The sequence below is a fragment of the Atractosteus spatula genome, chromosome 28 (assembly GCF_055471065.1).
Source record: "Atractosteus spatula isolate fAtrSpa1 chromosome 28, fAtrSpa1.hap1, whole genome shotgun sequence".
NCBI lineage: Eukaryota > Metazoa > Chordata > Actinopteri > Semionotiformes > Lepisosteidae > Atractosteus > Atractosteus spatula.
The window spans coordinates 2,339,697-2,354,435 of NC_142733.1; the positions used below are offsets into that span (position 1 = coordinate 2,339,697).

The 14,739-nt window shown below is 49.2% G+C and overlaps 1 protein-coding gene across 1 annotated transcript; it reads right to left on the bottom strand.

The window, feature by feature from the left end:
• Positions 1-357: 357 nt before the first annotated feature.
• On the bottom strand, positions 358-13,375 carry scamp4 (secretory carrier membrane protein 4). The gene is made up of 7 exons (XM_088907630.1): positions 13,122-13,375; positions 10,634-10,679; positions 10,295-10,423; positions 9,738-9,894; positions 4,483-4,584; positions 3,043-3,160; positions 358-2,340 (listed from the first exon to the last, which is right to left on the bottom strand). The coding sequence occupies exons 2-7, from the start codon at positions 10,638-10,640 to the stop codon at positions 2,161-2,163; spliced, it is 693 nt and encodes a 230-aa protein (XP_088763756.1). The 5' UTR covers positions 10,641-10,679; positions 13,122-13,375; the 3' UTR covers positions 358-2,160.
• Positions 13,376-14,739: the final 1,364 nt, after the last annotated feature.

The window sequence follows — 14,739 nt, forward strand, 5'->3', positions numbered from 1 at the left end:
CTTACTGCAAGAGAGAGACTGCTTGAAGTTCTGCATCCTGTAGTTGTTGGAAACAATTGGCTTAAAGTCAAAGTGCATTTTATAAACTAAACTTTTTTTGAAATAAATGTTATTTCATAAACGTGTGACTGCGCGTAGGAAGAAGTTAACCAAAAACCTAAGCAAGCAAAGACACCAATGAAAGGCCTCATTCAGAATAAAAACTACAAGTCACGCATGACTGTGAGTAGGGAAACATTGCGCATTGTCTTCAGTGTGTCTTCTCAACAACACACTCCTTCTTCAGCTTTGCCTCTTTCTGATATAAGTTCATGCATTTAAACTGTCCCCCGTTTTGATGACACAGTGACACGCCGTCAGGAAACAGCAATGTTTTATTGAGCTTAGTCCCTAAACAAGTCAGTCAGATCAGTTTTCCGATCACTCAAACTGGACCAGAACATTTTTCAGTTTAAAAAAAAAATCCCAAGATAGGTATATATTGAGAAATAAACATGTCCATTGTTTTAATCCAATTAACAGGAACAACAAGTTCTAACAAAAAAACAAAGGAAGAGAGTTCAACACCGCTGGCCAGCTGCTGGAGATGAACAGAGGAAGGAGGAATGATGAACGAAGGAATGTCCGGGATAAATCCCTCGGAACGTCACAACGGTGATCAGATAAAACATGAGGGTTTAACTCCCACTAGAATGTACCCTCATGAAAGTGACCCACACAGAGAGGGGGGCAGTAAGGCATGTCCCCACAACCGCAGCCACTGCTGAGACAGGCCTGCAGCTTGTGCTGACAGATGAGATTGTAGTGTGCAGAGAGAGAGGGTTGATTGTTAAGGCTCAGCAAGCAGACCCACATCGGGGGTCATGGAGTCTGAGACAGGGGAGCCCCCCTGACGCACACCCCTCAGACAGTCTTCCCCTGGCAGGGCGTGGGATTCATGGGTGTCCTCACCTGGCGCCTGGCGCGTGGAGTGAGGAGTGAGGGACAGTGCAGAGAAAGTCCCAGGTATACAGACATCAGTCTGCCACTCCAGCTTTCACCAGCTGCAGGGAGCTGCAGACTGTGCTGATGTTCTTTAACGCCACTTCTCCGAATTAAGGCCACAAGCATGAACAATCCCGTGCCTGCTGGAGTTGGCTTATGTGCACTGTATCTGGGAAAACCTGGACTGGACCAACCACTATCAATTGAAGTGTAATTGACTCCTACATTTTGCCCATGATGGCAACTGGTGGTGCTAAGTGTGAGAACCAGCCAGTGGTCCAGAGCAACTAGGGGTAAAACAGTCTGAGTGGACCCCTCTGCTGTGTAGACCTGGGGAGTTGAGATTCTTACAGCGGAGCCCAGCCTGCACTGGCAGAGCAGCGCTGCTGCAGGAGCAAACGGTAGCTCAGCCAGCAACAGGTGAGCTTGCAGTCTTACAGTGAGCTCCTGCCACGTTCGTGCACCTAACTGCTCTTTCATCGCCTCCTGCAGCAGCATCTGCGTCAGGCCCTGCGATGAAGGGCAAGGCCTGACCTATCTCCCCCTTGGCTTCTGCAGAGCACAAACCTGATAATCAGTGCAGGGCTGCTCATGTAACAAAATTCAGGAAAGAAAAAATAACAAACTCATTACTCTACTTAATATGGAACACCACATCTAAAATGCTTGGGCCCTGACAACTACCAAACCCAAAAGGACTGAAACCATTCAGATCTAGTGCACAGAAGTCTGATCCACTCCAGGCTTTTCAGTGTTGTCAGTCACATTCTCAGTCCACAGCACCGTAATCCACTCCAGGCTTTACAGTGGTGTCAATCACACTCCTAGTGCACAGCAGTATAATCCACTCCAGGTTTTACAGTGGCATCAATCACACTCCCAGGGCACAGCAGTATAATCCACTCCAGGTTTTACAGTGGCATCAATCACACTCCCAGGGCACAGCAGTCTGATGTGCTGTAGGACTCGTGTACTACACTGGTGAAGCAAAAAGGCAAATATTCTGGAACCTATGTAAACCTCAAGTCTGTCTAAGCACATTTACTCAAAATAAAGTCAGAAGCATGAAACATCCAGCTGCACCAAGTGTTGCTAATAAATGAGAGCCCTGCAGCACATCTGTATAACCAGGCAGCAGAAGCCCTGTCTGCTGCCTCCTGGTGGCCACTTAGCGGATCACCATTGGCTGTTGTCAGGGTAGCTGGGCACGGTGGGGTATTCTGGCAGGCTGGGGCCGCTGCCCGAAATGGCGTGGAATCCTGCGTCGCGCACAGGGGCGCTCTTCCACGCTCCACTGCTCCACTCCTCCTGCGCTCGCTGCAAGCTGCCCCCTCCTCCGCGGTACAGCCGGTGTACCTGCGGCCAGAGAGAGAGCAGCTAACTGACGAGTCTACACTCAAGAAGTAACCAATTAACACTCGAGAATGAACCAATTAATACTCCACAATTAACCAATTAACACTCAGTAATTAAACATTTTAATACTCAATAATTAACCGATTAACACTAGTTATTAATCAAACAATAACAATCAAGTAAACACTCTAATTCCCAATGAAACACTCAATAATTAACCAAGTAAAGTGCTGTTCGGGTGGCCCGTGTGCTGCCTGGAGTTTCTGTCGCGGTCAGTGAACAGTGCGACTCTGGCCAGACGCAGGGAGAGTCCACAGGGACTCCAGCAGGCGTGCGGAGCATTCCCAGCACAAATCCGACTTGGACAAGAGCCCCAACACGAGCTGCACTCCTGCTCACAGAGCAGGACAAAGATTTCCAGCTTTTCCCCCCACTGTTGCCTTCGTTTGACGTCACTTTCATATTCTGTGTTTGTGAATGCTCTCTTTGGTGCCTGGTGTTGAATTAAAACACAGCCCTAATTCCCCATTTTCTCCAAGGATACACTATGTGACGCCTGTTTCGCTCTTCTCTCTTATTTCTGAGCATTACACAAGGATACACCCCTCCTGCAGGCAGCTGTGTTTAATACCGAGAAACCAGCACAAGAGTCCTCGACTGGGGACCCAGAGGTGATGCCGTCACTCACAGGACTGCACTCACCCGGATCAGAGCCACACTCATCAGCAACGCCACCACAGTGAAGAGGATCGCCGACATCAGCATCACCACGGCCGAGCCCACGTTTGAGCTGAAAAACAGCACCGTTGACAGCCAGCCACTAGAGGGAGAGACAGAGTCGATTAGGAGCAGTGTTCATTTAGTCACCAGTTTTTTATTTAGTCATAGTCTTAGTCAGGTCTAGTAGTCATAGTCACCGTGTATTCACTCATTTTTAATTTAGTCCCATCGACTACATGTATCTTATAAATTTAATTTATCTGACTATAATTAATCTTACTTTAGTTGACTAAAACAGAATTAGCTCAGGTGGGGAGCTGCGTCAGCATGCGTAGGCTGCAAAGGAACAAGTAATAGGTTTATTCCATGCAGAAGAAAAACAGAATTAGTTTTAGTCACACTTTAGCCAAGCAGTTTAATTTATTGGTATAATAAAATGTATTTCTAATAAAATATTTAACACATCTGATAAGATTCTGTAAAAAGCACAGGTCTTTGCTGCACAATCTAAAGTGTATCAATCCCCAGAAAGGTCAAATATCAAATAGAAGAAATATTAGTGCAATAAAGGGTTTATAATAAATATTATTATACAGAAACATCATATGAATCCAGTGTTAATTTAGTCAATAAAAATTATGATGAAAATGTTCGTCAAGGTGGAGAGGGGGAGTTTGGAGGAGAGGGGGTATGGAGGGAGGAGAGGGGGAGTTTGGAGGAGAGGCGGTATGGAGGGAGGAGAGGGGGAGTTTGGAGGAGAGGGGGTATGGAGGGAGGAGAGGGGGAGTTTGGAGGAGAGGCGGTATAGAGGGAGGAGAGGGGGTATGGAGGGAGGAGAGGGGGAGTTTGGAGGAGAGGGGGTATGGAGGGAGGAGAGGGGGAGTTTGGAGGAGAGGGGGAGTTTGGAGGAGAGGGGTATGGAGGGAGGAGAGGGGGAGTTTGGAGGAGAGGGGGAGTTTGGAGGAGAGGGGGTATGGAGGGAGGAGAGGGGGAGTTTGGAGGAGAGGGGGTATGGAGGGAGGAGAGGGGGAGTTTGGAGGAGAGGCGGTATAGAGGGAGGAGAGGGGGTATGGAGGGAGGAGAGGGGGAGTTTGGAGGAGAGGCGGTATGGAGGGAGGAGAGGGGGGTTTGGAGGAGAGGGGGTATAGAGGGAGGAGATGGGGTATAGAGGGAGGAGAGGGGGAGTTTGGAGGAGAGGGGGTATGGAGGGAGGAGAGGGGGAGTTTGGAGGAGAGGGGGGTATGGAGGGAGGAGAGGGGGAGTTTGGAGGAGAGGGGGGTATGGGGAGGGAGAAGAGGGTAATAGGGGTGGGCTGTAAGAGAGGAAGGCCAAGTGTTGGAGAGAGGAGGGCAGGGGAGTGAAACGGGGGTGTAGCCAGTTTTTCATTTTGCTCCCTGTAACCTGACAGACACGCGCACTCACCAGGCACCCCAGCCCGAGATGCCAATGGCCTGGATGACAGTGAGGATAAACTGCGCCGCAAACACAAAGAAGAAGGCCATGAAGTTGAAGGAGCTGTCAGCCCTGAGAGAGGAGAGAGGAGGGTCAGACTCGCTCGTGCAGTTTGCAGGCCTGTGAGCAGGTGGGTCAAGTGTGTCAGGAGTGTGCAACGGTGTGGTCTCACACTACATGACACAGAAATCAAGTTCCTGCTCTACGCAGATGACCTGGTCCTGCTGTCGCCCACAGAACAGGGGCTGCAGCAGAGCCTGGCACTGCTGGAGCTGTACTGTCAGACCTGGGCACTGACAGTCAATCTGGACAAGACCAGAGTCATGGTCTTCCAGAAGAAAGCCAGACCTCGGGGAAACAGGTACAAATTCACACTCAACAACAACACATTGGAGCACACATCCAGCTACACATATCTTGGTCTCGCCATCAGTTCATCTGGGAGTTTTGACCTGGCAGTGAAGGCACTGAGGGAGAAGGCACTCAGGGCTTTCTACACAATAAGAAGGAGGCTCTTCAACATCAACCCACCAACAAGAATCTGGCTCAAAATATTTGAAAGTGTAATCCAACCCATTGCCCTATAGGGCAGTGAAGTATGGGGTCCCCCTCACAGAGCAGGATTACACTCAATGGGACAAACACCCCACAGAAACTCTGCACATGGAGATCTGTAGAAACAACCTTCGTGTGCAGAGAAAAGCACCTAACAACGGATTCAGGGCCAAATTAGGCCAGTACTCACTATTGATAAACATACAGAAAAGAATATTAAAGTATTGGTTACACCTAAAAAACAGCAACCAAAATTCCTACCACCACAAAGCCCTGCTGAGCCAAGAGCTGAGCCCAAAACAGAGCCCCCTGAGCCAGCTGGTCCTGAGGCTCACTGACCCGAGCCACACCAACACTGACCAGCATCAGGACAGCACTGCTAGAGCACCACAACTCAGATCAAACAGCAATATCTCAGACACTGGGACACACACACAAACGCAACATAAACTGGAATGCTACAGGGCCCTGAACAGACAATACACGCTGGCCGAACATTTGACCAAGATAAGAGACAACAAACAGGCCCTGACGAGGTACAGGCTCAGTGACCACAGCCTGGCCATAGAAACTGGACGACATGTCTGGGGTGTGAGGAGTACATGAGGGGTGCGTGAGGGGTTGTGTGGGTGCCTGAGGGGTGCGTGAGGGGTGCGTGAGGGGTGCGTGAGGGGTTGTGTCAGGAGTGCGAGAGGGGGTGCGTGAGGGGTTGTGTGAGGAGTGTGTGAGGAGTGTGTGAGGGGCTGCGAATACAAAAAGAGGAGACTGTTCAAAGAGCAGGCACTCCAAAAACAGAAAGGCTCATTCTTAAAATACACTGCCTCAGAATCAGACTGCGTTAGCAAGGATGATAATCCGCCAACATCAAGTCATCAGACCACTGATTCAGATAGCAACTTTGCTCTGTTACAAGCAACTGCGGACGTAGAGGGTTCTGCTTCCAAGGATAGCAGCAACTGCGTCTCGTCCAAAACAGAGACTCATCAGCCGCTAATGTTACAAGCTGAGGACATTTTGAATGATCCCAGTAAGTGGCCGACAACAATTAACCAAGGACTTCGAGACATTCTGAGGGGACCGCATCAGGTCAGAAGAATCAATTTCCCAGGGACAGCGGGCACAGAAAACTATCCGCGTGTCATTATAGTCGGACTTTAGCAAATGGGGAGACACTGGAGAGGCCATGGCTCATTTATTGGATTAGCAAGGATGTTACCTTTTGCTTTTGTTGTCACCTTTTTGGTGAAAGTGAGAGAAAATCAGATCTGGCAAAAGATGGTGTCAAAGATTGGAAAACTATGTCAAGCGTCTTGAGCGCTCACAAAAGGTCGAATGAGCACATAGAATGTTTTAATAAATGAAAACAGCTGGACACAAGGCGTCTCAAAACACTACAGATGCGCAAAATCAACGTAAAATATTAGCCGAGACAATGCATTGGCGGCAAGTGTTGCGATGTTTGGTAAGCCTAGTAAGAGTAATGGCCATGCAAAATATAGCATTCTGTGGTAGCATGGATAATAATAATTAATAATAATTGCTTTTCTGGACACTCCACTCAAACCACTTTACAGGTAATGGGGATCCCCTCCACCACCAGTGTGCAGCCCCACCCGGATGATGTGCCAGTCTGCTCCTCACACACCAGCTCTCAGTGGGGAGGAGAGCAGAGTAATGAAACCAGTTCAGAGATGGGGATTATTAGGAGGCCATGACTGGTAAAGGCCAGGGGGAAATTTGTCCAGGACACCGGGGTAACACCTCTACTCTTTTCGAGAAACGCCCTGGGATTTTTATTGACCACAGAGAGTCAGGACCTCGGTTTTAACGTCTCATCCGAAGGATGGTGCCTGTTTACAGTATAGTGTCCCTGTCACTATACTGGGGCATTAGGACCCACATGGACCACTGGGTGAGCGCCCCCTGCTGGCCCCATTAACACCTCTTCCAGGAGCAACCTTAGTTTTTCCCAGGAGTCTCCTGTACAGGTACTGGCCAGGCTCACACCTGCTGGGCTCCAGTGGGCAGCCAGCTGGGAGCTGCAGAGTGATATGGCTACTGGCTATAGACTGCTTGAGCATGAAATGGCAATTTCCTGAAACTTATAGAGACAATTGGCCTTTTTGATAATGTTGGCTGAACACATGAGTAACTTCTAAAGAAACGCATGTTCACTACTTGGGTAAAGGAATTCCAAATGAAATAATAGCAATACTAGCAGCCCAGAGCCAGCACGAAACTCTGACGATGCTCAAGTCAGCTACGTACTACTCAATACTTCTAGATTGTACCGCCAACGTGAGTAGAATCAAACAGATGACAATGATCGTGCGTTACAACACAGGACAGCAGCGTGAAGATGAGAGAGCATTTCTGAGAATTCACAGAGCTGACAGATACTACAGGAGCCGGCACGACCGACGTTCTGATCATGAAACGTGGCGAGTTGGGGATTGATATTATGGACATGAGCGTTTGGCTGAAAATATGATGAATGACAGCGATTTCAACCAATTAGATCAGCTCTTTCGAAGCGGGCAGATTCAAAATGCAATTGCAATAGCCAATACATTTCAGTTTCCTCCAGGTCTTTAGATGAGTCGGGCGAGCCTCTTGTGGATATACAGCTGCTCTTACAGAGACTTCACGGACGCTCCAAAGAAGGAACAAACATGGGATATACTCTTTTTTTGCTGGTTTTTGCTTTTGTGGTTATGTTTTGCTGGCTTATTGATTACTTATTGACACACGTATGCTAAAGTGCGTCTTCCGATAAAAAAAGTTTTCTTGCAATTGATTGCCATGGTGCTTTTCAGTTCTGAAAACAGTTTTGTGATGCTCCAGTTTTCTATTTTCCATTGATATAAGGTTTTCTGTAAAGGTTTTGTGGTGTTGTTTGTTAAACACGATGAAATGAGACGCACATCCCAATGCGAATAATACACTACCCTGGTCCCACAGCTCACTGAGGGGAGGGGCAGCACAATTGTGTTTCACCTAGAGAGGCAGAATGGCACGTGCCGGCCCTGGTGAGGAGTGTGTGGGTGTGTGAGGAGTGAGCGAGGGTGAGAGGGTGTGTGACGAGTGTGAATGAGTGAGAGGGTGTGTGAGGAGTGAGTGAGGGCGTGTGCGTGTGTCAGGAGTGCGTGAGGGTGTGTCAGGGGTGAGCGAGGGTGAGAGGGTGAGTGAGGAGTGAGCGAGGGTGTGTCAGGAGTGCATGGGGGTGTGTCAGCAGTGTGAGAGAGTGAGAGGGTGTGTCAGGAGTGAGCAAGGGGGTGTCAAGAGTGTGTGAGGGTGAGAGAATGTGTCAGGAGTGCGTGAGGGGGTGTCAGGAGTACATGAGGGTGAGAGGGTGTGTGAGGAGTGCGCGAGGGTGAGAGGGTGTGTCAGGAGCCCGTGAAGGGGTGTCAGGAGTGTGTGAGGGTGTGTCAGGAGTGCGAATGAGTGAGGGGGTGTGTGAGGAGTGTGTGAAGGTGAGAGGGTGTGTGAGGAGTGAGTGAGGAGGGTGAGAGGGTGTGTCAGGAGTGAGTGAGGAGGGTGAGATGGTGTGTCAGGAGTGAGTGAGGGTGTGTCAGGAGTGAGCGAGGGTGAGAAGGTGTGTCAGGAGTGTGTGAGGGTGTGTCAGGAGTGCGTGAGGGGGTGAGAGGGTGTGTCAGGAGTGCGTGAGGAGTAAGTGAGAGTGTGTTAGGAGTGCGTGAGGGGGTGTGAGGAGTGCGTGAGGGTGAGAGGGTGTGTCAGGAGTGTGTGAGGGTGAGAGGGTGTGAGAGGAGTGTGTGAGGAATGAGCGAGGGTGAGAGAGTGTGTGAGGAGTGTGTGAGAGTATGTCAGGAATGCGTGAGGGTGTGTGAGGAGTGCATGAGGGTGAGAGGGTGTGTGAGGAGTGAGCGAGAGTGTGTCAGGAGTGTGTGAGAGTGAGAGGGTGTGTCAGGAGTGAGCGAGGGGGTGTCAGGAGTGCACGAGGGTGTGTCAGGAGTGTGTGAGGGTGTGTGAGGAGTGCATGAGGGTGAGAGGGTGTGTGAGGAGTGAGCAAGGGTGAGAGGGTGTGTAAGGAGTGTGTGAGGGTGTGTCAGGAATGCGTGAGGGGGTGTCAGGAGTGCATGAGGGTGAGAGGGTGTGTGAGGAGTGAGCAAGGGTGAGAGGGTGTGTAAGGAGTGTGTGAGGGTATCTCAGGAGTGCATGAGGGAGTGTCAGGAGTGCATGAGGGTGAGAGGGTGTGTCAGGAGCGTGTGAGGGTGAGAGGGTGTGTCAGGAGCGTGTGAGGGTTAGAGGGTGTGCGAGGAGTGTGTGAGGAGTGGGCGAGGGTGAGAGGGTGTGTGAGGAGTGTGTGAGGGTGAGAGGGTGTGTGAGGAGTGAGCGAGGATGTGTCAGGAGTGCACGAGGGGGTGTCAGGAGTGTGTGAGGATGAGAGGGTGTGTCAGGAGTGCGTCAGGGGGTGTCAGGAGTGCGTGAGGGTGAGAGGGTGCGTGAGGAGTGAGCGAGGGTGAGAGGGTGTGTGAGGAGTGAGCGAGGGTGAGAGGGGGTGTCAGGAGTGTGTGAGGGTGAGAGGGTATGTCAGGAGTGCGAGAGGGTGAGAGGGGGTGTCAGGAGTGTGTGAGGGTGAGAGGGTATGTCAGGAGTGCGAGAGGGTGAGAGGGGGTGCCAGGAAGGCATGAGGGGGTGTGCAGACTCACCGAAAGGCCTTGTACAGGGGGCGGAACCAGCACACATAGCTGCAGGGGCTGAAGAGCAGCAGCCAGACCAGCGACAGCCCAAAGTTGGCACCATTACCCCCTCCTGCCCACCAGGCCAGACAGGCCACCACGTTCACCACCAGGGTGGCCGAGTACACTGGGGAGAGAGAAGGGCTTGTACACTGACACACACACTAGTATACTAACACACAACAATACACACACTGACATACAGCAATACACACACTGACACACACTACCACACTGACACACTAGTACACTGAGACTCACACACTAATACACTTACACACACAGATACACAAATAAAGAGGCACACTAGTATATAGACACGTACACAGAAACACACACTAGTACACAGACACACCAGTACACAGACGCAGACAGAGACACGCACTATAACACCAATACACAGAGACAACCAACACCCACAAACACAAACAAGTACACAGAAACACAACGAGACTAAGACACACAGACACACACACAGAGACTGCAGCACACTTGCAAATTGATGCACTCCCTGAGCAGCGACTCACAGATCCAGAGGTAGTACACCCTGCGGACCAGCAGGTGGTGCTGTGCTGGAATCTCCTCCTCAATGTCCTGATAGAAACACGGCTTCAGGGGGATGAAGCGGGGCAGAGGAGGGAAATTGTTCGCCCGATCTGAAAGAGATGAATGAGAGGGATCACACTGAACCCCACGGCCCCAGTTGACACCCTGATTTTCCTGGGCACAACGAAGTCACAACACTTCCAGCACACAAAGCAGCAATCAAAAGGCTTTAAAGAGTTGCCAAGAGCCACAAGCATAAAGGTGAGTTGCAAACTCTGCCTGTTAACTAAAGCTCATGAGCCTAACGATAGAGGACTCACCTGTCATGTTAGGCTCCACAGTTTGTTTCTCCTCTCTCTGCTCCCACTGTGGAGTAACAGACACACAGCAATCCAGTAGTCAGACTGCAAATTATATACAGCATCCTTCAACAGTAGAGTTCCTTACTCCCACCACTGTACTGTCAGTCCAGCACTACAATGTGAAAGTCCTGTTACAATAGGAGCTTCAGTCCCAGTACAGTAGGACAGTCCTGTTACAATAGGGGCTACAGTCCCAGTACAGTAGACCAGTCCTGTTACAATAGGAGCTACAGTCCCAGTACAGAAGAACAGTCCTGTTACAATAGGAGCTTCAGTCCCAGTACAGTAGGACAGTCCTGTTACAATAGGGGCTACAGTCCCAGTACAGTAGACCAGTCCTGTTACAATAGGTGCTACAGTCCCAGTACAGTAGGACAGTCCCGATGCAATAGGAACTACAGTCCCAGTACAGTAGGACAGTCTTGTTACAATAGGAACTACAGTCCCAGTACAGTAGGACAGTCCTGTTACAATAGGGGCTTCAGTCCCAGTACAGTAGAACAGTCCTGTTACAATAGGGGCTACAGTCCCAGTACAGTAGACCAGTCCTGTTACAATAGGCGCTACAGTCCCAGTACAGTAGGACAGTCCTGTTACAATAGGGGCTACAGCCCCAGTACAGTAGGACAGTCCCGATGCAATAGGAACTACAGTCCCAGTACAGTAGGACAGTCTTGTTACAATAGGAGCTACAGTCCCAGTACAGCAGAACAGTCCTGTTACAATAGAAGCTACAGTCCCAGTACAGTAGGACAGTCTTGTTACAATAGGGGCTACAGCCACAGTGCAGTAGAACAATCCTGTTACAATAGGGGCTACAGTCCCAGTACAGTAGGACAGTCCTGTTACAATAGGCGCTACAGTCCCAGTACAGTAGGACAGTCCTGTTACAATAGGGGCTACAGCCCCAGTACAGTTAGACAGTCTTGTTACAATAGGAGCTACAGTCCCAGTACAGTAGGACAGTCCCGATGCAATAGGAACTACAGTCCCAGTACAGTAGGACAGTCCTGTTAGAATAGGAGCTTCAGTCCCAGTACAGTAGGACAGTCTTGTTACAATAGGATCTACAGTCCCAGTACAGTATAACAGTCCTGTTACAATAGGAGCTACAGTCCCAGTACAGCAGAACAGTCCTGTTACAATAGAAGCTACAGTCCCAGTACAGTAGGACAGTCTTGTTACAATAGGGGCTACAGCCACAGTGCAGTAGAACAATCCTGTTACAATAGGGGCTACAGTCCCAGTACAGTAGGACAGTCCTGTTACAATAGGCGCTACAGTCCCAGTACAGTAGGACAGTCCTGTTACAATAGGGGCTACAGCCCCAGTACAGTTAGACAGTCTTGTTACAATAGGAGCTACAGTCCCAGTACAGTAGGACAGTCCCGATGCAATAGGAACTACAGTCCCAGTACAGTAGGACAGTCCTGTTAGAATAGGAGCTTCAGTCCCAGTACAGTAGGACAGTCTTGTTACAATAGGATCTACAGTCCCAGTACAGTATAACAGTCCTGTTACAATAGGAGCTACAGTCCCAGTACAGTAGGACAGTTCTGTTACAATAGGAGCTACAGTCCCAGTGCAGTAGGACAGTCCTGTTACAATAGGCGCTACAGTCCCAGTACAGTAGGACAGTCCTGTTACAATAGGCGCTACAGTCCCAGTACAGTAGGACAGTCCTGTTACAATAGGGGCTTCAGTCCCAGTACAGTAGAACAGTCCTGTTAGAATAGGAGCTTCAGTCCCAGTACAGTAGGACAGTCCTGTTACAATAGGGCTACAGCCCCAGTACAGTAGGACAGTCCTGTTACAAAAGGGGCTACAGTCCCAGTACAGCAGAACAGTCCTGTTACAATCGGGGCTACAGTCCCAGTACAGTAGAACAGTCCTGTTACAATCGGGGCCACAGTCCCAGTACAGTAGGACAGTCCTGTTATAATAGGGGATACAGTCCCAGTGCAGTAGGACAGTCCCAGTCCAATAAGACAGTCCTGTTACAATAGGGGCTACAACAGGAATGAACAAGACAGTCACGTTACAGTAAGGGAGGCATAACCCGCTGGTTCAATATGTGTTATAATAAAAGTTGTAAATGGAAAGATCATCGCAAACATAAGAGAACAAGGCTAGAAGCGCCAGTCATCTTTTAAGAAATGAATAAAAAATCAATACAGAAATAAATTTCACAAAATATAAATCTCCGACTATCCTATGAATTGTGGTCAGTTAGATCAGGACCGGTACTGGCCGGGTTAGGTAGAGGTCCAGTACAGATCGTTACGTACAGCCAGCACGTACAGTATGTCACCACTACCCACTGTAAATAAATTCTGAGTTAAAAAAATACTAACTAGGTAAAGAGATCCATACAGAACGAAGAGCTATGAAATAGACTGGTGTTTCACTGGTAAATAACACACAGTAAAGGATCGTGAAGACGTACCTCGTTTTACAGTGATCGCCGGCACCGCTGAGCTCAGTACAGTAACTGCTATGGTTCACACAATCTGTTAGTCTCTATAAAGTTTATTTTCTTCCAGCGGTTACTGATAAAACACAGGCTAACGGCGCATGATCTGTGCACCGCTCAGCACATTAACGTAACAGCTTCGTGATAAATAACGTTATGGTGTTATTAATACCTTAAAACCGCTAAATACAGTTTAGGATGAGCACAGTCCAGCCCCGCGGAATCCAGGAAACTGGCGCGGTGAGCCCCGGGAATTGTAGTCAAAGGTGGGGGCGATGTGTGTGGAGAGTAATGTTGTGTGGGACTACAGGTCCCAGGGTGCAGTGAGAGAGGGCGAGTCCGGGGACGTGTGACTTCGGACAAGTGATTATCTTGCGATGAGTCTGGATTCGTTCCCGACAAACAAACCTAAACTGGCATAACCCGCACAAGTTCCTGCTCCGCACAGCACAGGGCTTTTAGCCTCTTTGCACCTGAAAAATGTGCTTTATCCAGTCACCCCTCAACTGGAAATGCAATTAAAAATGTCATTGTGTTAAATGTCAACACTTGTTAACTGCATCTCAAAAGAAAATGCTATTAATTCATTAAAGCTACATGTTATTGGGATATCGGTTAACATTTGGCATTAGGGGTGCCTGGTTTTAAAATCTGCGATGCAGCTGCGAGGCAGGGGCTGTCGGACACACACAGGCAGAGAGGGAGACAGACTCCGCAGCTCTGAGAGCTGAGACGATGCCTCACCCGCTCAAGCCCACAGGGCGGACACCCAGCTGGAAGATCAGTGCTGTGGGAGATGTGTTCTTCTTGCAATTATTTTCCTGGAGTTTGTTTCCAGCATCGGCCCCGTTAGGAACAGCGCAGAACTCTGCTGCTCTCCACTCTGCCTTATCAGGGCTGGGACTGAGTGGGGCCAGTGAGCAGATCCAACTTGTTTGGGTCATAAAGGCTGATTTGTCAGCCCTTTCCTGCAATATTTACTTCTAAGTAATTGTACTGTGTGTGTGCAAGACCGACAACACAGGGAAAGGTTAAGGTGTGCTCCCTTGTGTGCCTGGTAGTGTATCACATTGGGTTATTTCAGTGAGAGGGCTGCTAGGTTTAAACGGGCAGACTGTAGTATTTCATCAGGCTCATCGCAGTCCCTGACCCTCCCCCTGAACAATCTGTCCTCATGTGCTGCTTAAACAGAATAATGTCATCAGTCTTTCAGACGTGCAGAACAGATTTCAAAACATCATCAGATGTCAGTGTAGAAATAACACTGACTCCTGAAGAGAGAAATCTGCTTTGGGCCTCAGCTTTAACACTTACACCCATCAGCTGCCAGAGACAGGACTGATCTCTGCTTGGCCCATGGTTAGCGGTCTGTGGTCAGTCAGGCCACCCCCTGCCCCTGCCCCTGCCCCCCGCCCGCCCTCAGTGACCAGAAACACACAAAGCACACAGCTTTCTATAAAAAACTTTATTACATTCTTAAAACCACAGACTTTATTCTCATAATACAACAACAGATGTCTGTACCTTTTCTCTTTTTAAAGCTCCTAAAACTTTAATAATATATTATATAGAATATCTTCTTTTCTTATTA

Coding starts and splice junctions, on each gene's coding strand:
- scamp4 (XM_088907630.1), bottom strand. Junction 9,895..10,294: donor GGTGTACTACCTCTGGATCT/GTGAGTCGCTGC, acceptor CTCTCTCCCCAG/TGTACTCGGCCACCCTGGTG. Junction 4,585..9,737: donor CCCCTGTACAAGGCCTTTCG/GTGAGTCTGCAC, acceptor CTCCTCTCTCAG/GGCTGACAGCTCCTTCAACT.